At 39.9% G+C, this 23,614-nt stretch overlaps 1 protein-coding gene across 1 annotated transcript in view; it reads right to left on the bottom strand.

The window, feature by feature from the left end:
• The window catches only part of CLNK (cytokine dependent hematopoietic cell linker), a gene marked incomplete at its 5' end in the record, with an annotated part of 116,215 nt that overhangs the window by 78,610 nt on the left and 13,991 nt on the right, over positions 1 to 23,614 (bottom strand). Inside the window, 3 exons of the mRNA XM_082391594.1 lie at positions 621 to 718; positions 1,972 to 2,113; positions 14,639 to 14,676. Coding sequence (XP_082247720.1) covers positions 621 to 718; positions 1,972 to 2,113; positions 14,639 to 14,676 — 278 coding nt within the window. The remainder of the gene's footprint in view (positions 1 to 620; positions 719 to 1,971; positions 2,114 to 14,638; positions 14,677 to 23,614) is intronic.

Below are 23,614 nucleotides of genomic sequence, written 5' to 3'. Positions count from 1 at the left end.
CTTATACTTCGATTTTTTTCACTAAGTACATACTATGGTACTACTCAATCCTTGGTTGGTTGAATCATCTCTAGATTACTTATAATACCGAATACAATGTAAATGCTATGTTAATAGCTGTAAATACAATGTATATACTATGTAAATAGTTGCTGTCATGTGGCAAATTCAAGTTTTCCTTTTTGGAACTTTGTGGAATTTTTTTTTTTTTAATCCTTGGTTGAATCTGCAGATGGGGAACTGGCAGATATGGAAGGCTGACTGTACTTATTACCACATAATTAGCAGTTGGAATCTTTGGGCCTAAAATCTGGGCAAAATGATGTTATTATCAAAAAGCTTTGAGTTTAAATTCTGCTTCCGGAGAACAGGATGAGCATTGGATGAGATGCAAGGGAAAGCCTGATGCCTGGCTCACAGCAAATCTTCAACAGATGTTCTTCTCCCTTCTAAGCTTATTCTACAGGACCATGATCCCGCCAGTCTAATCCCCTGCACCTCACTGAGCTTGACCTGCTCATCACCTAACAAGATGCCTTGGGAATGAGAGATGGGGAAGCTCTTGGCTGCTAGGATGTGCCCTCCATATGTTTGGTTCATACGGTCAAGGCTTTACTCACTTCGTCCAGCCTCATCCGGGTTTGCCTGTCTGTGGGGATAGAGGTCTTGGCATCTAAGGAAAGGGGCATGTCCATCACACCCTTGAAATAACGTGTATCTGTGAGAAGAGAAAAAATTTAAGGTCATACTTTACATGGCTCAGCATATTATAATTTATAAACTATTTGCCTATCTACAAACTCACTGAGTCATCACAATATAGGTATGAGGCAAGTAATTCTACTTCCACTTAACGGATGAAGAGACTGAGCTTCAAAGAGGAGAAGTCACTCCTCTTGGTCCATACACGTAAATGTCAAAGTCTGGACCTGAACATTCTTCATTCTCTTATCCACTTGGAGAATTCTACTCATCTGTCAAGCCTTGGGCTGTGTAATGCCCTTCAAAAATCTTCCTAGACACCTGCACACCACCCCTGGCGCTCTTCTCCATGTCATATACTTAACATATGCTTAATTATATACTTAACATAATTATATACATTATCTACTTAACTTATTCTGTCATACTTATCTGTTTATCTATCTTTCTGCCATTAGATTGTGATCTTCCTGAGAACGTGGATTATGCTTTATCTTTATGTCACTTGATCAATCTTAACGTGATAACTGGCACACTGTAGATACTCAGTAAATGCTTGCTGAGTAAATGAAGAAAGGAATATCATTATTATTTACAAGGTGATTCTCCCCAGTAGATTCATTTCAGTAGATCAGGTTCTCAGAAATCACAAATGCTTTCTCTTTTCCCTTACAGCAGTGTGCTTTACCTAAGGTTCAGAGAACTTGCTGGAGCTGCCCAAAGCACACCACTTAGAAAGAGGCAAAGGTGGATTTGTAATAAGGTCTTCTTTCTCTTAAAAAGCTTGGCTTTGCAGCCATGCCCTAGTGCCACTCATATGCTGGTTACTGGCAAAACATATCAACCATATTAAAAAGTCTTCCCTTTTACTGTAATCTCCTCTATGCAAACTTTGTCTTAACACGGATGTTGCCCACATTCCTGCTGGTCAATCTTCTGTCGTGCTCATCAGGACTTAAGATGAGCATCATGATAATAATAACCAATAGTCATAGAGCCTAGACTCTGTGTTAAGTCCTCTGGTGAGAACTCAGCATGCATCATACATGTGATCTTCAAAAAACACTCTGGGGGTAAGTTCTGTTATTATGAAGCCTGTTTTCTGATAAACAAAATGATTTTTAGATGCTTGCTCAAGGTCACACAGCTAATAAGACATAGAAGCATGATTTTAAACTAGAGCTGTTTAATTCAGAACCTGCAGCTTTAGTCGCTATGCATTATTGCAGCATGGACATGCATTTTCAGATTTCAGCCCCCAAATGTTACCCGCATATTCAGATTCCTTTATAGGCCTGGCTGGTAAAATTTTCACTGATTGCTGTGCTTCTACCATATGAAGCTCAGGGTCTTCATAGTCCTCATCTGTGTGGTCTTTTGCTCCATCGAGGACTGCTGCTAATTTCCTTCCCTAAGGAGGGAACATTTGAGTGAGTCAAGGAAAGGTACAATAATGACAAAGATTATAGACTACCATGCTAGCTAGGGGAGTAATATCGATTCTCTTAGCTTGGAGTTAAAGATTTAAGAGTCTGGCGTCTGAGGCAGTTAAATTCTTGTAGTAGGCAGAATTCTAACGATATCCCTAGAATGACATCAGCATTATGGTGGTGTGAGACACTCCCTTTGTCTCTCCCCTTCAATCTACAACTAGTAAAACATCCATAACTCAACAAAGGTTCCTCTGCCCAAGACACCAGGACTCCAGAGAGATCCTCATGTTTGTACATCTGAAGGTAGGTAGATCGGAATACATAGAGAGGGTAGAATCAGGGGAACAGTAGAGGTGGTCCCCATAATCCTGACCCCCAGAAAACCTGGTGGCAGCAGCAGAGGTGGTACACGACTCTTATTTCCTGGCTACAGTGGTGCCCATGGCCACAAGGAACTGGGCAGTAGCAGCAGCAGGACCTGCAAACACCAGGTGTGCCTGTGATTCTGGCACCCCCTGCCTGTGGCTCCCCATCCCTTGCTACAGTAGCATTGCCGATAACCCAAGCAACACTGGACATGAAGATGCCAGTAGCAGCAGTGACATTGACATCAGCAAGGCACCAGTGATCCCAGAGGCATAAGCAGCAATGACAAGGGCACCAGCGAAAACTCTGGTAGAGGCAGTGGAGGGTGGAAACTGCTGATTCTCAAATAGAGCCAGAGGCAGCTCAGAGAAGAAAAAACAAAAACGTGCTATAGCAGCACCTACTGAAAAACAAAAGAAAGGTCTCTAATTACCAATCTGTGGAACTGTTAGAATCAAAGTAAACAAAGCTTTACCTAAACAAGAGAGGTGTTTGCTACTTCAAATGCACTGGTAGAGGAACAACTCATCAAGTACCATGAAGAACCATGGTAACACAGTATCACAAAATGAATAGGACAATTATCCAGAAACCAAATTTAAGTCACAGGAGACTGTGATCTAACTGATAGAGTTAAAAATAGCTGTCATGAGGAAACTCAACAAGCCATAAGAAAACTCAGAAAGCAATTCAATGAGCTCAGGAATAAAACCAATGACAGAAGGAATACTTTACCAAAGAGACTAAAACTCTAAAAAATAATCAAACAGAAATTCTGGAGCTTGAGAACTCAATAAATGAGATGAAGAATGCATTAGAAAGCATTGGAAATAGAGCAGATAATGGGGAAGAGAGAATCAGTGAGCTCAAAGATAGAAATTTAAAAACGATTCAGGTAGAAGAGGAGAGAGAACTAAGATTTTTTTTAAAAAATGAAGAAATTCTATAAGAACTATCTGATTCCATTAGAAAAAAAGCACCATAAGAATAGCGGGTATACCAGAAAAGGAAGAGAGGGAGAAGGGAGTAGAGAGCTTATTTAAAAAAATAATAGCTGAGAACTTCCCAAACCTGAGGAAGGAACTGGATATACAAGTCCACGAAGCTAACAGAACACCTAATTATCTTAATGCAAAAAGACCTTCTCCAAGACACATTATATTAAAACTGTCAAAAGTCAATGATAAAGAAAGAGTATTAAAGGCGGTCAGGGAAAAAAAAGACAGTAATCTACAAAGGTACTCCCATTAGGCTATCAGCAGATTTCTCAGCAGAAACTCTGTAGGCCAGGAGAGAAAGGAATGACATACACAAAATACTGAAAGATAAAAACTGTGAGCCAAGAATACTCTATCCAGCAACGTTATCTTTCAGATATAAAGGAGAAATAAAGGCTTTCCCAGACAAATAAAACCTGAGGGAGTTCATCACCACAAGACCTGCCTTACAAGAAATGTTGAAAGGAGCTCTTCTACTTGAAATAAAAAGATAAAAGTATACAAAACTTTGAGTAATGTGATAAATAGAGAGAATCAGAAAATTGTAACTCTAAATCAGAATAGGTTGTTAAACACTTAATTATAGCATAAAGGTTAAAGGAAAAAACATTAAAAATAACTATAGCTACTTAAATTTGGTAATGAACTCACAACATAAAAAGGGATGTTTTTGTGGCAACAAAAATATGAGAGGGAGAAGAAAAGGATACAACCTGTATAGACAAATGAACATAAGACTAAACAACATGTTACTGAACAAATATTGGGTTAATGGAAAAATTCAAAGGCGAAATAAAAAAACACATGAGGACAAATAAAAATGGAAATATGACATACCAAAACCTATGCATGCAGCCAAAGCAGTACTAAGAGGGAAGGTAGCGATACAGGCCAACCTCAAGAAATAAGAAAAATCTTGAATAAATAATATAACCTTATACATAAAATAGCTAGAAAAAGAAGAGAACACAAAGCCCAAAGTCAGTAGAAGGAAGAAAATAATTAAAAATAGAGCAGAAGTAAATGAAATAGAGAAAAAAAGACAACAGAAGAAGATGAATGAAGCTGAGACCTGGTTCTTTGAAAAGATAAATAAAATGGGCAAACCTTTAGCTAGACATACTAAGAAAAAATGAGAAGGCTTAAATAAATAAAATCTGAAACAAAAGAGAAGTTACAACAAAATACCACAGAAATACAGAAGATTATAAGAGACTACTATGAATAGCTATATGCCAACAAATTGGATAACCGAAATGAAACGGATGTAAATTCTTAGAATTATATAACCTTCCAAGACTGAATCATGAAGAACTAGATTTTCTGAATAGACTGATCCCTAGTAAGGAGATTGAAGCAGTAATCAAAAACCTTTCAAAAACAAAAGTCCAGGAGACATTCAAGATGGCCGAGTAAGACGTGGGGATCAGTTTCCTCCCCACAAATACATCAGAAATACATCTATACGTGGAACAACTCCTACAGAACACCTACTGAACACTGGCAGAAGACCTCAGACTTCCCAAAAAATAAATATATATTTTCCTTTTCCTCTTTTTGTGAGTGTGTATGTGTATGCTTCTTTGTGTGATTTTGTCTGTATAGCTTTGCTTTTACCATTTGTCTTAGAGTTCTGTCTGTCGTTTTTTTTTTTTTTTTGGTACAGTTTTTAGCACTTGTTACCATTGGTAGACATATTTTTTGGTTTGGTTGCTCTCTTCTTTCTTTCTTTTTTAAATTACTTTTAAATTTTTTAAATTTTTAATAATTTAAAAATTCTTTACTTTAATAACTATTTTATTTTATTATATTTTATTTTTTCTTTCTTTCTTTCTTTCTTTCTTTCTTTCTTTCTTTCTTTCTTTCTTCTTTCTTTCTTTCTTTCTTTCTTTCTTCTTTTTTTCTCACTTTTCTTCTGAGCTGTGTGGCTGACAGGGTCTTGATGCTCTGGCCAGGTGTCAGGCCTGAGCCTCTGAGGTGGGAGAGCTGAGTTCAGGACATTGGTCCACCAGAGACCTCACGGTTCCATGTAATATCAAACGGCGAAAGTGCTCCCAGAGATCTCCATCTCAACGCTAAGACCCAACTCCACTCAATGAGCAGCAAGTTACAGTGCTGGACAGCCTATGCCAAAAAAACTAGCAAGACAGGAATGCAACCCCACCCATTATCAGAGAGGCTGCCTAAAATCATATTAAGGTCACAGACACCCTAAACCACACCACCAGATGAGGTCCTGCCCACCAGAAAGACAAGATCCAGCCTCATCCACCAGAACACAGGCACCTGTCCCCTCCACCAGGAAGCCTACACACCCACTGAATCAACCTCACCCACTGGGGGCAGACACCAACAACAACGGGAACTATGAACCTGCAGCCTGCGAAAAGGAGACCCCAAACACAGTAAGTTAAGGAAAATGAGAAGACAGAGAAATACACAGCAGATGAAGGAGCAAGGTAAAAACCCACCAGACCAAACAAATGAAGAGGAAATGAGCAGTCTACCTGAAAAAGAATTCAGAGTAATGATAGTAAAGATGATCCAAAATCTTGGAAATAGAATGGAAAAAATACAAGAAACGTTTACCAAGGACCTAGAAGAACCAAAGAGCAAACAAACAATGATGAACAACACAATAAATGAAATTAAGAATTCTCTAGAAGGAATCAATAGCAGAATAACTGAGGCAGAAGAATAGATAAGAGACCTGGAAGATAAAATAGTGGAAATAACCGCCACAGAGCAGAATAAAGAAAAAAGTATGAAAAGAATTGAGGACAGTATCAGAGACACCTGGGACAACATTAAATGCACCAACATTCGAATGACAGGAGTCCCAGAAGAAGAAGAGAAAAAGAAAGGGTCTGAGAAAATATTTGAAGAGATTATAGTTGAAAACTTCCCTAATATGGGAAAGGAAATAGTCAATCAAGTCCAGGAAGCACAGAGAGTCCCATACAGGATAAATCCAAGGAGAAACATGCCAAGACACATATGAATCAAACTATCAAAAATTAAATACAAAGAAAAATATTAAAAGCAGCAAGGGAAAAGCAACAAATAACATACAAGGGAATCCCCATAAGGTTAACAGCTGATCTTTCAGCGGAAACTCTGCAAGCCAGAAGGGAGTGGCAGGACATATTTAAAGTGGTGAAAGGGAAAAACCTACAACAAAGATTACTCTACCCAGCAAGGATCTCATTCAGATTTGACAGAGAAATTAAAACCATTACAGACAAGCAAAAGTTAAGAGAATTCAGCACCACCAAACCAGCTTTATAACAAATGCTAAAGGAACTTCTCTAGGCAAGAAACACAAGAGAAGGAAAAGACCTACAAAAACAAACCCAAAACAATTAAGAAAATGGTAATAGGAACATACATATTGATAACTACCTTAAATGTAAATGGATTAAATGCTCCAACCAAAAGACATAGACTGGTTGAATGGATACAAAAACAAGACCCATATATATGCTGTCTACAGGAGACACACTTCAGACCTAGGTACCCATACAGACTGAAAGTGAGGGGATGGAAAAAGATATTCCATGCAAATGGAAATCAAAAGAAAGCTGGAGTAGCAATTCTCATATCAGACAAAATAGACTTTAAAATAAAGACTATTACAAGGAGCAAAGAAGGCCACTACATAATGATCAAGGGATGAATCCAAGAAGACAATATAACAATTGTAAATATTTATTCACCCAACATAGGTGCACCTCAATACGTAAGACAAATGCTAACAGCCATACAAGGGGAAATCGACAGTACCACAATCATAGTAGGGGACTTTAACACCCCACTTTCACCAATGGACAGATCATCCAAAATGAAAATAAATAAGGAAACACAAGCTTTAAATGATACATTAAACAAGATGGACTTAATTGATATTTATAGGACATTCCATCCAAAAAGAACAGAATACACTTTCTTCTCAAGTGCTCATGGAACATTCTCCAGGATAGATCATATCTTGGGTCACAAATCAAGCCTTGGTAAATTTAAGACAACTGAAATCATATCAAGCATCTTATCTGACCACAACGCTATAACAGTAGATATCAATTACAGGAAAAAATCTGTAGGAAAACTACTAAATAACCAAGAGATCACTGAAGAAATCAAAGAGGAAATCAAAAAATACCTAGAAACAAATGACAATGAAAACACAATGACCGAAAACCTATGGGATGCAGCAAAAGCAGTTCTAAGAGGGAAGTTTATAGCAATACAATCCTACCTTAAGAAGCAAGAAACATTTCGAATAAACAACCTAACCTTACACCTAAAGCAATTAGACAAAGAAGAACAAAAAAGCCCCAAAGTTAGCAGAAGGAAAGACATCATAAAGATCAGATCAGATATAAATGAAAAAGAAATGAAGGAAAAAATAGCAAAGATCAATAAAACTAAAAGCTGGTTCTTTGAGAAGATAAACAAAATTGATAAACCATTAGCCAGACTTATCAAGAAAAAAAGGGAGAATACACAGATCAGTAGAATTAGAAATGAAAAAGGAGATATAAAAACTGACACTGCAGAAATACAAAGGATCATGAGAGATTACCACAAGTAACTATATGCCAATAAAATGGACAACCTGGAAGAAATGGACAAATTCTCAGAAAAGCACAACCTTCTGAGGCTGAAGCAGGAAGAAATAGAAAATATAAACAGACCAATCACAAGCACTGAAATTGAGACTGTGATTAAAAATCTTCTGACAAACAAAAGCCCAGGACCAGATGGCTTCACAGGCAAATTCTGTCAAACATTTGGAGAAGAGCTGACACTTATCCTTCTCAAACTCTTCCAGAATATAGCAGAGGGAGGAACACTCCCAAACTCATTCTACGAGGCCACCATCACCCTGATACTAAAACCAGACAAAGATGTCACAAAGAAAGAAAACTACAGGCCAATACCACTGATGAACATAGATTCAAAAATCCTAAACAAACTACTAGCAAACAGAATCCAACAACACATTAAAAGGATCATACACCATGATGAAGTGGGGTTTATCCTAGGAATGCAAGGATTCTTCAATATATGCAAATCAATCAATGTGATAAACCATCTTAACATCTTGAAGGAGAGAAACCACATGATCATCTCAATAGATGCAGAAAAAGCTTTCAACAAAATTTAAAACCCATTTATGATAAAAACCCTCCAGAAAGTAGGCATAGAGGGACGTTACCTCAACATAGTACAGGCCATTTACTATGTGTGACCAACCCACAGAAAACATCATTCTCAATGGTGAAAAACTGAAACCATTTCCTCTAAGATCAGGAACAAGACAAGGTTGTCCACTCTCATCACTATTATTCAACATTGTTTTGGAAGTTTTAGCCACAGCAATCAGAGAAGAAAAAGAAATAAAAGAAATCCAAATTGGAAAAGAAGTAAAGCTGTCACTGTTTGCAGATGACATGATACTATATAGGGAGAATCCTAAAGATGCTACCAGAAAACTACTAGAGCTAATCAATGAATTTGGTAAAGTAGCAGGATACAAAATTAATGCACAGAAATCTCTTGCATTCCTATACACTAATGATGAAATATCTGAAAGAGAAACTAAGGAAACACTCCCATTTACCATTGTAACAAAAAGAATAAAATACCTAGGAATAAATCTACCTAAGGAGACAAAAGACTTGTATGCAGAAAACTATAAGACACTGATGAAAGAAATTAAAGATGACACCAACAGATGGAGAGATATACCATGTTCTTGGATTGGAAGAATCAACATTGTGTAAATGACTATACTACCCAAAGCAATCTACAGATTCAATGCAATCCCTATCAAACTACCAATGGCATTTTTCAGTGAACTAGAATGAAAATTTTCACAATTTGTATGGAAACACAAAGACCTCGAATAGCCAAAGCAACCTTGAGAAAGAAAAACGGACCTGGAGGAATCAGGCTCCCAGACTTCAGACTATATTACAAAGTTACAGTAATCAAGACAGTATGGTATTGGCACAAAAACACAAATGTAGATCAAAGGAACAGGATAGAAAGCCCAGAGATAAACCCTGACACATATGGTCACCTTATTTCTGATAAAGGAGGCAAGAATATACAATGGAGAAAAGACAGGCTCTTCAATAAGTTGTGCCAGGAAAACTGGACAGCTACATGTAAAAGAATGGAATTAGAACACTCCCTAACACCATACAGAAAAGTAAACTCAAAATATATTCGAGACCTAAATGTAAAGCCAGACACTATAATAAAACTCTAAAAGGAAAACATAGGCAGAACACTCTATGACATAAATCACAGCAAGATCCTTTTTGACCCACCTCCTGGAGAAATAGAGATAAAAATAAAAATAAACAAATGGTACCTAATGAAACTTAAAAGCTTTTGCACAGTAAAGGAAACCATAAAAAGATGAAAAGACAAACCTCAGAATGGGAGAAAATATTTGCAAATGAAGCAACTGACAAAGGATTAGTCTCCAAAATTTACAAGCAGCTCGTGCAGCTCAATATCAAAAAAACAAACAACCTAATCCAAAAATGGGCAGAAGACCTAAATAGACATTTCTCCAAAGAAGATATACTGATTGCCAACAAACACATGTAAGGATGCTCAACATCACTAATCATTAGAGAAATGAAAATCAAAACTACAATGAGGTATCACCTCACACTGGTCAGAATGGCCATCATCAAAAAATCTACCAACAATAAATGCTGGAGAGGGTGTGGAGAAAAGGGAACCCTCTTGCACTGTTGGTGGGAATGTAAATTGATACAACCACTATGCCGAACAGTATGGAGGTTCCTTAAAAAATTAGAAATAGAACTACCATATGACCTAACAATCCCACTACTGGCCATATACCCTGACAAAAGCATACTTCAAAAAGAGTCATGTACCACAATGTTCACTGCAGCTCTATTTACAATAGATAGGACATGGAAGCAACCTATGTGTCCATCAACATATGAGTAGATAAAGAAGATGTGGCTCATATATACAATGGAATATTACTCAGCCATAAAAAGAAATGAATTTGAGTTATTTGTACTGACGTGGATGGACCTCGAGTCTGTCATACAGAGTGAAGTAAGTCAGAAAGAGAAAAACAAATACCATATACTAACACATATATATGGAATCTAAAAAAAAGTAAAAGGTTCTGAAGAACCTAGGGGCAGGACAGGAATAAAGACACAGACGTAGAGAATGGACTTGAGGACACGTGGAGGGGGAAGGGTAAGCTGGGACAAAGTGAGAGAGTGGCATGGACATATATACACTACCAAATGTAAAATAGATAGCTAGTGGGAAGCAGCCGCATAGCACAGGGAGATCAGCTTGGTGCTTTGTGACCACCTAGAGGGGTGGGATAGGGAGGGTAGGAGGGAGACACAAGAGGGAGGAGATATGGGGATATATGTATATGTATAGCTGATTCACTTTGTTATAAGGCAGAAACGAACACACCATTGTAAAGCAATTATACTCCAAGAAAGATATTAAAGAAAAAATGAGCAAATTGAATACAACAATACATTAAAAGGATCATACACCGTGATCAAATGAGATTTATTCCAGGGATGCAAGTATAGTTCAATCTGCAAATTAATCAACACGATACACCACATTAAGAAAACGAAGGATAAAAAAATCACATGATGACTTCAATAGATGCAGAAAAGTATTTGACAAGTTTCAACATCTATTTATGATAAAAACTCAATAAAATGAGTATAGGAGGCATATACCTTAACATAATAAAGGCCATGTATGACAAACCCACAGTTAACATCATACTCAACCAGAAGTGTCTTAACTGAGACCATGAATGTAAAATTTTTAGCAAAATACCTGATGGTCAACACTCAGTAAACACTAGTTGTAAATATTATTATGACTGCTACTGTAATAACAACTACTATTAAAAAAAGCTTGAGATAAGGGAAGGCCACCAATCATGGTTTGTTCTCCTCCCTTTAAAGTCTCTCTAACATTTGTTAAGTACTTTATATGTGTTAGGTGCTTTCTGTACTCTATTTCATTGTACAAGCAGAAATATCTATGAGGTGATTTTACTATAGTGTAGGAACCTGGAATTAGATAGGCTTGAGTTTAAATTCTAGGTTTGCATTATTCTCATTCTCAAATATATTTAGACAAGTGCTTTATTAGTCCCAAGCTTCCAAGTGTATATCTTTTTTTTTATCATCACTCTATCAAAGCAGTTTGGTAAAAGTAAAGGCTAGTTACAGGATGAGTCTGCTTTCCAGGTAAGCAACAGCACAGGGGGGAACTCACCAGGCCCCTCTCTGGAGGACATTTTGGGCTCCACTTTGGCTCAAGGCGACTCTGCTCATTCAATGAAAAGGTGTAGAATGCAATTTAGTAAATCTGTGTTCTCCATGGGACAGCATAAAGAAGGAGATGGACCCACTGAAGACAACAATTTTGACTTTCAATGTGTTAGCCCTTGATTTTCCCAAGTGCTTCCTATGGAAAGCAAGGCTTGAGTCTTACATGAACAGAGGAATCAGGCAAGTTTTGAAGGGCCCGTTTATCCAACATAAGGAGTTCAGGTGCAGGAGACCAGGGACTGCCATAGTGATTTAAGAGCAGGAACAGGTTAGAAGGGGAGAGCTTGGTGACCCAAAGGAAAAAGGTTACGTCACTGAACACAAAGGTGGAGTAGAAACATTTGCATATTTGCGTTCATGCTGTGCCCCTTGCAACAGGTCATTATAGCCCTGAAACCCTGCCTACTTGTTCTGGTCTCAGGAGGTAAGCAGGGATCAGACTGGGAGTTCTTGGATGGGAAACCGGGTGAGATTGGTCTGCTTAGCGTCAGCATGGATCAAAGACGGAGTCATCCTATCCTAGATCTAAACTGTGAGTCCACTTTATGACCTTGGGGAGGTTACTTAACCTCCCTTACTTCAGTCTGTAAATTGGAGAAGGCTAAAGTTACCTTATTTGGTTGCAGTCAGAGATTAATTGAGCAAATTGTATATGAAGGTTCTACTTTGGTGCCTGCCCATGACAGGAGCTCAGGACATGTTAGATCCCTTCTCTCTAGTTGACGTGCTGAGTATCAGTGGAGCTGAGTGCCCATGGCAAAGCAAAGATGCTGGGAGGTGCACTCCAGGGGTTTTCACAATTGACCTGGCAAAGCGGGAGAGGTGACTGGGTTGTTCTCCTCCAGAACTGCACACAGAAGTGAGTTCTGAGCTGAAGCACCAGTATTTGACTCCTTTGGGATTTGACAGGTAGACATTTTTGCAAGGACATCATTTTTATACTATTATGGCAACCAAGACTCCTCAGAGCACAGTCTCTTTGGGAAAGCCTTGGACCTGCTGGAAGAACTGGAGATGTGAGACAGAGCCCATCTTTAGTCCTGTCACCTTGCTAGACTTCATGGGGGCAGGGCACAAAGGGACGCCAGCAGGAGCCACAACCACCACTCCAGGTCTGAAGAGAATCTACATCAGACCCTCAGAATCTTGCCCCCAGGACCAAATATAAATATTTTGGTTTATTTTTTCCAGAAAGAGAAAGGGACAGAGTTTCATTTTAAATATAATGCATTACATCTATTTATCTATTAACCTATCTAGTATCTGTCTACTGTCACTATCAGGGTTCTTACTAAAAGCTCAGTATATATAAGCCTTATACTTTATAAAATATTTTGTGATTGATTGATTCATCGTGTGTATGTGTGTGTGAGTGTGTGTCCTGGGATGAAGAGCCATAGCTTTAATTTAATTTTTTAAAAAAACTTATTTATTTATTTATTTTTATTTTTGGCTGTATTGGGTCTTTGTTGCTGTGTGTGGGCTTTCTCTAGTTACGGTGAGCAGGGGTTACTCTTTGTTGTGGTGTGCGGGCTTATTGCAGTGGCTTCTCTTGTTGTGGAGCACGGGCTCTAGGCACGTGGGCTTCAGTAGTTGTGGCACGTGGGCTCAGTAGTTGTGGCTTGTGGGCTCTAGAGCGCAGGCTCAGTAGTTGTGGTGCACAGGCTTAGTTGCTCCAAGGCATGTGGGATCTTCCCAAACCAGGGCTCGAACCCATGTCCCTTGCATTGGCAGGCGGATTCTTAACAACTGCACCACCAGGGAAGTCCAAATTCTTAAAGAAGTCTTTCAAATAGTAAAGAACCAATGATTTTACAGCTAAATCCTGTCTATCTATCTATCTATCTACCTATCTATCTATCTATCTATCATCTATTTATCATCTATCTATCTCTATCATTTCTATCTATCCCATTTATCATCTATAGATAGGTTAGTTAAAAGTATTCAAATTATGTACATATAATTTAACAATTAATTTATTTATAGTGTTAGATATCTGATTTCATGTTATAAATTTAAAATTTTCTTGTCATCAAACTTCTTTGTAAATATTATTAATGACTTCATAGTATGAATATATCATAATACATTCAATGATTTTTCTATTATTGAATATTTAGCATGATCCTAGTGTGTTGTCATTTAAAATATATTATCAAATATAGATAAGTATTTAAATATTAATCCAAATTTTAGCTTAATTCTTTAGTTTAAATTCCCAACCGTAGAATTATGGGGCCTAAGAAAATGGACATTTTTATATTTGTTAGTTAATATTATGAAATTGCTTTCCAAAGAGTTTCTTGCAATTTAAAATTTCACCATGAGTTTTAGGAAGTGATTTTCTCATCACACACTTGCCAGCACCATGTGTTGGTATTTTCACCTTATCCAATCTTCACAATGGCCATTGTGAGTTAATTTTTGTCTTTATTGTATAGTTGAGGAATGGAAATATAATGTTTTTCCCTTTCTCTATATTAATGCCTCAATATTTATTTATTTTTCCAGTTTTACTGAGAAATAATTGACATACATCACTGTATAAGTTTAAGACATACAGCATGATGATTTGATTTACATATATTGTAGGAATACAGTTTTCTACCCAAGAACTGAAATGCAGTTTTCTCTGCCAGGGAATTATGCCATTTGGAAAAGTTTAATTGTTTTAAATTCACTAAGTACCTTAAAAAAAGCCACTTACTTTGTAAATATCAAACACTGACAAAATAGGTAAGGAAAGCAGCTGACTTACGCTGTCAAGAAGAGGCTCATTAATAGTCTGGTACTGGCCTGCCAACAAAAAGAGACCAAAATGTTATTGCAAAACATTGGGAAGACTGGGACCTTGTTTTTCTCCGGAAATCTTGCGCTCATTTCAATTAAATTTTCTTGACTGTAATTGCTCAAAATGAAGTGCACATTTCCATGCTTCTCATTCTATCAGCTGCTCTTACATAACAGGGGCAATGGAAAAGGAGGAAAGAGAATCAAATCCCAACTAAGAAGCCTTTCCACAGCAAGCTAGCCTTCTCATTGAAAGAGAAACAATGTTAGAAGGAACGCCGCCCCCCAATCAGTAGCACCCAAAGTGATGACTCAGCAGCAGCTCAGCCAATGACCACATGTGTTTTCCCCTCGCCCTGTGGCACACGTTGTATTTGCAATAATCTGTCCACACATTGTCTTCTTGAACAGACTCTATATATTTGAAGAGTAGGGGCCATATCTACTTATTCATCTATCCCTGACTTGAGGTGCAGGGCCCTGTTGACCAAATGAGTTCTTGATAGGCGTTTGTTGAATAAATCTTGTTCACCAGATGTTTCTCAACACTCAACTTCCTCCCTTGGACTTGTTCTATGAAAGATTGCCAGAAGGTCATCTAGTGTACTCAGTGCTCGATGTTTTACATTTTACCCTCAGATTATGCAAAGAATTGCTCACATGACCTGCAGGTCTTTTTGCTTCCTCATACACTTAATTTTCCTAAATTGCAGTATAATTTCATGCTGTTAGTCTGAATTTAGGAACATTGTAGGCAGAAAATGTTCTTATCACGTTCTCTTTATTAGCACATATATGAGAAGTTTCTAGTAGGTCTCAGGACCAGAAGCTGCACACTTCTTTGCTTTGATTTAATGGAAAACATCAATCCTAGAAGAGATCACATTTCCCTTCCTCCTTTGGCTGTTAAGACTCTCAGGGCAAATTTCTAGCCTGCGTCCAAATAGTGCAGAGGACCATGGTATGATGTGTATTCCTACCTTTTGGTCTGGCTTCATCATGTTCTTAAACTTTTGTCCTTTCACCCTGAATTCTCTTCCCAAACCAAAATACAAAATTAATAGCTGTGAATTTGTGCCAGCATGCCAAAGTCTTCTGTAGGGTATAATGTATACATTAATGAAACTTTGGCTCAGTGGAAACACAGTTCTATGGAATTTGCCTAGGACCAGTGCATGGGGGAAGTGTTAAGCCAGAGCTAATCTCCTTGAGATAATGAGCCAGGAGGACGAGTATCCTGTCTGCACCTGCACCAGTCACAGTCTATTCTGGTGGTAGGACCAGCAGCAAACACTACCCCGGGGCACTAATAACATCCCCCTGTCCCAGCACAATTACACCCATAGTGAGATCCCTGGCAGAGAAACCTACAGGTTTTCCAGCCCTTTAGCAATTTGTACTCTCTCATGAATTGAGTTAAATTAATAATGTCACCCATTAAACACCAGCTGGTCTGGCAGGCACAAATGAGCACACACTTACTGGGGATCTGCTCTGGCACTTGTGATCTAGAAAGCAGCTCCACTGTCTAATTCAGGGTTCGATATCATTTCATTTTAGGATATTGGCTTCATTGAACGTAGTCATTATACCCACATTCTCATGGAGAGCTGTGGGGGATCTCTTCTTTCAGCAGCATTGCAGTCTGAGACCCTCCTGGATTCCCCAAATATGCTACGTGCCACTTCTGGGTCTTTGCTTGTGTCAATTCCACCTGGAGTCCCTGCCTCCTCCATTTTGTTTTCCAAAATGCTCAGTAAACTTTGAGATCCTCCTGGGGCTTCCCTTTCTGACCACTCCAGGTCACTGTAATCTCACCGAATCAGTTAGAGCCGTCATTTTCTGTTTTACTCACCGTTATGCAAATAAAAAGAAGCAGCGTCTGATTACCTCTTTGTTGTTTAAGTCCACTGCCCTTCTATAGGGAAGGAATTATCTTTTATCTCTATCTCCCTCAGTACCTACCTGTGTTATGAACAATGCAGAGTTTTGGAAATGTAATTTTAAAAGCATAGTTTTAAAACTGTAAATCAGCACCTGTCATTCATGGCCCATGAAACATAGCCCAGATTCCCTACCGTTGCTCCCAGAGGCCAGCAAAGCCTGGTTCCTGCCCTGTCTCTGATCTCATCTCTCTCTAGTTCCTTCCTCCTCTGAGCTCTAACCATATCAGCCTCTTTTTAAGTTCATCCAGTACATCTACCACAGAGATGTCGCATGAGTCCCTTAGTCCAGAAAGTTCTCTCCTCAGCTCTGCCCAGGCCTGGATACTTTTCATCCATCATACTGTGTCTTAAATGTCATCTCCTCTGGAGGACCCTCCCTGACCGCCAATCTCAGCTAAAAATTAAGGAGCGCCCTCCAGCCCCGGTCATCACTAGCTCAGGTGCCTGGAAGTGGTGAGAATGCTGTGTGCTCACCAAACCCCCTCTCCTCCTCCTGTGGGCACTCGGCTGGCGCACAATTCCTGGCGTCCCTTGCACTGGGTGGTCTTGGCATGGAGCTATGGACACTGGGATGAGGCAGGTGTGATGGATTCCACTCCAGGCTGGCCCGCTTGACCCTCCACCTCTCATTCCTGCCCCAGTGGCTGGCCAGAGACAGAGGACCCCAAGGCCCTCAGGGATAATGGAAGCCACTGGGTGAAAGGAGAGTGAATCCCAAATGAACGTTTGGAAAAAAACCTCCTTCAATTTACATGGGATTGTGATGTGAGCAAGAAATAAACCTTTATTTTATTAAACTACTAACATTTGTAGTTTATGCATTCTAGATGTTAGTCCTCCCTGATTAATACACCCTGCTCAGCTTCTCCTTAGCATGTAAGAACAAAGCAAGCCAACGAATATATCACACAGTTAAGGACGGTGGTGCCTGTCTCCCCCGAGGCAGTGGTGAGATTCCAGGCTCTTGCTCACTCCTGTAACCCTGTGTACGGTAAGTGACCATAAATGGCCAGTCGGCTGTGGAAACGCCCAGAACTTGGAACCAGCGACAGAACTTTCAGTAGAACCTGGTCCCCTCCCTTGCTGAGCGAACTTGAGATTGGTGCTGCCTCTTGCTGGGCCCAGATCCTCACCATAGCAACAGTCCCCCGAATTCTTCCCAGTCTTTGAGTCTTCCTGGAACGGAAGGATAGATGGGCTTCTCAGAGAGAGCCGTTTTTTAGAAAGATGAGGGAAGCTGCTTAGTAGCTTTCCACATCACCATCCTGGAAGAGTGACGGTGAAGCTGTGACAGTGGAGGGTCCCTCCTCACCCTCTGGAACCAAACAGCCACAGAGAACAACTGATTTCTGCGTGACCCTCAAGGAAACATCTTTTTACAAAAGACAACATTTCCCTAATGGTTATTTTTAAGAGGGAAATGAAGATGAATGTGTGCCCTGTAAAGCTCGGGGGGTTTCCTGACTGGCAGAGGCGATTACCCCAGACTTTAGTCCTGGACATGGACACCTCGTGCCTGCAGAGGTGTGACAAAGGTGTACGACCAATGCCCATCAAATTTAGGTCCCCTGACCATTGGCATCTTGGATGCTTTATAAAAAAGAAAGAAAGCCAACTTGGGCCCCAGAGCAAATCAACTGCTTTTCACACAAGCTCCTACGGTGATATTTATTCTGGTCTCAGAAGTCTGAGAATTAGTGACATAGAAGCTCCCACTCTTGTCCAGTGGAAGGTGAGCCATGTGAGTTAAATAAAGTGAGGAAGAGAGACTCTCAGGCTATTTTCACTTATCAACACTTCCATGAACTTAAGCCCCTGGAGGTGCAAGGCTGGTGCCTTGTCTATGTCCCCATTTAGTACCTTTAAAGGGGCAGGGTAGCTGGCTAAGCACCCAAGTGTTATTGCCATGGGATAGGCATGGGTGAAGAAAATCCCGAACTAGTCCCATGAAGAGAATGTGCTTCCCTGGTGTGAGAAGGGTAGAAGTAGGAAGCCTGCAGAGTTCTAGAACTTTCTGTTTCTCTAGGAAGTGAAATGAGTTAACAGGTCTTTCAGATGATTGTATTTCTAAACCAGACAGGTTCCCCAAGCAAAACCAACTTCTGCTTTCATTTCAGTCATGAAACTTCAGAGGGAGAGGCACAGGGGGAGAGAGGAAAGGTGAGGGTTAGGGTTGACTCCAATTCCAGAGGCTGCCAGCTGGACTTCTCATAAATATGTAGAAAAAAGCAAGAGGCCAGTGAATCCTAACTTCCCGTCACTAAGTACTCCAGAGCAGAGACCACTGTGTCTCGCCATAACCATTTTCCCTTCCTTCTCTGTACTAGAACTCGTCCTGGTTGGCTGGGTACATGGCCACCTTGAGTAAGTCCTTATTACCTGTCCTAATCTTCATGTGGGCATGAGTTCAAGTTTTGGTTGATGGAAGAGGTGGAAAATCAACTCACAGTTTCCAGGAAACTTTCTTGAGGGAAATTATTGTGCACCATTCATTCCTTCTTCTCCTTCCCTTCCTCCCTCCTGCAGCCCAGAGCGCAGACATCACTATTTTAGGCGATGGTATGGAGGCCAACTCGAGGCGGGGAGGGATGCAGGAGGGGCAGGGTCTCTGACTTTGAGGAGAAGAGCTGCCAAACAGCCTTGGACTGCTTGCCTCTGGACTTGACTTACATAAAAAAATATACATAAACATTTGTCATGTTTCAGCCCCACGATTTCTTTTTTAAAGTGTCTTGCAGCCTTAAATTTTTTTTTTTATCAGCCTTGGTGCTCACCAATAACGTAGCAGAGCCTCTGATCAAAGGCATGGACACATGTTTCACAGAAGCTGAAGGAGAAGTTCTAGGTTCAAATCCTGGCCGTTTCACTTTCTGGCCATGTGACCTCAGGCAAGCTTGTAAGCCTGGTGAGAATAAGAGTATCTACCCCAACTAGCTGTTGAGTAGCGTAAATAAATAACTCCCTGGCTCAGTGCACCACTAAGGAATTGCTGTGTTCTGTGTTTCATGTCTTTTCAAGTTCAACTTCATGGCCAAATCTTTTTTCACTCAATCCAGATCTTTAGATCTTCAGATCTATATTAGGAACTTGTTCATTATTTAGTGCCCATTTTCAAACCAAATATGTGCCTTTTCCAACATTCAACTCTGTTGACGAGCACCAGTCAGTTCTTCAGAAGGGTTCTTCAAGCTGAGGTCCCTTCTAGCCGTGAAGCTCTGGGATTCAATGACTGAGAAAACCAAGGCTGACAATATTTGGTGCCTAACTTAACATGTGTGCTGTGATGAATCTGAGTTCTACACTGCTGGTGTCTTTACAAGTTCCCTAACTTCACCTGGGCTTCATTTAGCTGATCTGTACAGCAAGGATAATAAAATCTGTACCTTACAACTAAATTAGATAAGTTTATAAAAGGCCTGGCACAAAGTAGGGACTCCATATATGTTAGTTTCTTTTCATTTTCTCTCATTCACAAGTCCTAGGGCTCGCCGGTATCATGAGAGAACCAGTATTCAAACTCTGAGCTCCACACTTACAGCCCTTGGTTCTTTCCTCTACAAGATGCTGCCTTTCTCCATTTTTATCTTTTAAAAACTTGAAAGTATTTGGGGATGGAGGGCATCGGCCTGATCTTCCTCTCATTATGGTGAGGAGTAGGATAGTTTACACACTTTACCCTGGCAGGTCCCAAACTTTAGAACATCTTTAGCTTGGCATCAATCCATGGTTATAGGGAAAGGCAGGAAGGAACTTGCCTAGGGTTACTTTCACTGCCTCTGAGTAAAGGATTATGATGTCCAATAAGCCTTGACTATGACTTGTATAGTCAAGGGGAGCAGAGAAGGAAAAGGGAAGAAAAGAAGGAAGTAGGAAGGGAAAGAAAGAGACAGAAATAGAGATATAGAATATATATACACACATATAATATATGTATGTTATATATCTATTATATATTGAATTTGTCATCTATCATCTGTCTATCTATCTATCTACCTATCTATCTACCAGCTCAGTCATCTAGCACTTCTGGGAATTTTGGTTTTATTCACTGAACCACAGTCTCTTGATCTGAAGATTATGAGCTGTGAATTCCAAGTCACAAATAGTCTAAACTCACAGTTACATGGGAAACATGTATTGGGAGTTGGGAGAACAGGCTTAATGTTCTCACTAGATGGCTCTTGGAAATTCACATCCCTTTTCTAGTTCTTAGTTCCCTCATCTGTAGAGCACAGTTGTAGAATCTCAGACTAGCTAAGTCCCCAGAAATTTTCATTTTTATTTCCTTTTTTAAAAGCTTGTGGCCAAAGCTGGCTAGAGTGTCTGTCTCATTAATAAACTACCACAATTGGTTGAATGAATGGATGGATGGATGAATGAATGGTGATAGTTAAGGCAGCTGCCTCTTGGTGGAGACAGCTTTGATAGTTTCCATCCACCTATCTCTATATATTTTTGCTTCAGCCAGTGATTCTCAAAAGACTGTCCTAGAACTACGTGAATTAGAATTATCGTGTTAAAGGTAAGGATTCTCTGGCCTCACTATAGCTCTACCAAAGCATAAACGCTGGCGTGGGCTTGATGATATGCATTTTTCACTGCTGTCATTCTGATACATGATGAATTGTGAAGACATTGTAAATTCTTGGGCATATCAACCTTAGATGATTTGAGTCCTGGCTTGTGCTTATAAGAACTGGGTGGACACCTTTTCCCTGCAATTCAACTGTTAACGTTTCTGTTCACCAATTTCCCCAACATCTTGGAGAGAACCAGCCTCTGATAAATTAACACAGGTACTGCATTATCTAGAAATGGCCAGAAGGAGGCACTGGATGCTCACATATTCCATACCCACCTTTCCTCCCTCTAGTCCTAAAATTTGTATTAATTTTTCTTTTAGAAGTGGGAAAAACCAACGTTTAAGATTGATTCCCCGGGCTTCCCTGGTGGCACAGTTGTTGAGAATCCGCCTGCCAATGCAGGGGACATGGGTTCGAGCCCTGGTCCGGGAAGATCCCACATGCCACGGAGCAACGGAGCCCATGCGCCATGATTACTGAGCCTGATCTCTAGAGCCCGCAAGCCACAACTACTGAGCCCATGCGCCACAACTACTGAAGCCTGCCCGCCTAGAGCCTGTGCTCCACAACAAGAGAAGCCACAGCAATGAGAAGCTCGCGCACCGCAACGAAGAGTAGCCCCCACTCACCGCAACTAGAGAAAGCCGGTACACTGCAACAAAGACCCAACACAGCCAAAAAAAAAAAAAGATTGATTTCCTTAGAAAAAAACAAAACAAAACAAGTGTTCCTGGAGAAAATCTCCTGAGTTTATTTTATGGAAAAACATGACCCTGTTCTCTATATATCAACTTCACAGAAGATGTTGGTATTGACAGATTGTCCAAGTTTGAATATGTGTCTGTCTTCTCCAGGCCTAGAGAATTTTTTTTTTTGATAGATGGTTTTCAGTATTCAAAAAAAAATGCTGCTGTAGAAAAATTATAAGATACAGTTAAGCAAAAAAGAGGAGAATAAAAAATCACTGTAATGTCCGCATACCAAGATAACCACTATAAATATTTGATTAGAGAAAATCCCTAACAACACATACACACATGATATAATCTATGTATATATGATCAAAATGTATGCACACTGTTTTCCTGCCTGCCCCTTCATATAATAGCATGCTATAACATACCCGTAACTGAATATGCTTCAACATCATCATTTTTAATGGCTATGTAGTATTCTTTCATATAGATGCCCTACCATATTTTCAACAAATCCCATGGTAAAAAATTGCAAACAACTTTAAAGTATCTGGGAATGTTATAAATAGCACCACGATGAGCAGTCTCTTATGTAAACCATCATGTGCATCTTTAATTATATCAGTTTTATTATAGTGTAGTAGACACTGGCATTGGTGCCTAAGCTTGCATAGGCTGGAGTGGTGTGGTTTGCTAAGTATTTTTGTCAGGGTACAGATCTGAGTGCCTATGGGCAGGTCTGGGCAGCTTTATCTCAATTGACTTTTGGGGGCTTATGATTTGTTTTCTTTTCCCTGCTTGTGTCTCTAGAATGTTGTTAATGAAGTGGAATACCACCTGTCAGTTTTTCTTCTACCTTAAGGCAGGTGGAGAACGAGCCCAAAGCGGGAGGGGTACAGGTCACATTTATAATTCACCAGTCACCGAATCAGATTAACAACCTCATTTCCAAGCACCATCCCCTTTAGAATTCTCTACAGTACCCCCAAGACTTTAAGTGGATGGTAGGAAGGGCTGAGAGGTGACAAGTAGATGGAGGGGGGGTACTTTTGACACCAAGGACTCAGTACAATTTGGAAACATCCACCTTGAGAGAATGTAACCTTTCTTAGGACCCGAGAAGCTTCAGAAAAACATGTTCTGCAAGAGGGATTAGAGCTGGGGGCTCGTTTGTTTCTTATTTATATTCATACTTGCAGCGTTGATTTTGCTTTTTCCTCCTTCTCCTCGCTGCTGTGCAAGCCACGCTGGGTGGCTGGGTGCTGCTTATATTCTCCAACATGTGCTATAATGAATCTTGTGAATTGATTTGCTGATGACATCACTCCCAATGCATCTATTGCTTCTTTGCACACTTCCTGTATTTCTCTCTCTTTTATTTTTTTTTGGCCATGCCACACAGCTTGTGGGATCCTAATTCCCCTACCAGGGATCGAACCCGGGCCCGTGGCAGTGAAAGCGCAGTGTCTTAGCCACTGGACTGTCAGGGAATTCCCTATTTCTCTTAATTTTTATTTATTTATTTATTTATTTATTTATTTATTTATTTATTTATGGCTGTGTTGGGTCTTCGTTTCTGTGCGAGGGCTTTCTCTAGTTGCGGCGAGCGGGGGCCACTCTTCATCGTGGTGCGCGGGCCTCTCACTATCGCGGCCTCTCTTGTTGCGGAGCACAGGCTCCAGACGCGCAGGCTCAGTAGTTGTGGCTCACGGGCCCAGTT

Source organism: Balaenoptera borealis, assembly GCF_965194805.1.
Source record: "Balaenoptera borealis genome assembly, chromosome: 4".
Classification (NCBI taxonomy): domain Eukaryota; kingdom Metazoa; phylum Chordata; class Mammalia; order Artiodactyla; family Balaenopteridae; genus Balaenoptera; species Balaenoptera borealis.
The sequence above is the reverse complement of the archived record's forward strand: the minus strand, read 5'-3'. Positions and strand labels throughout refer to the sequence as shown.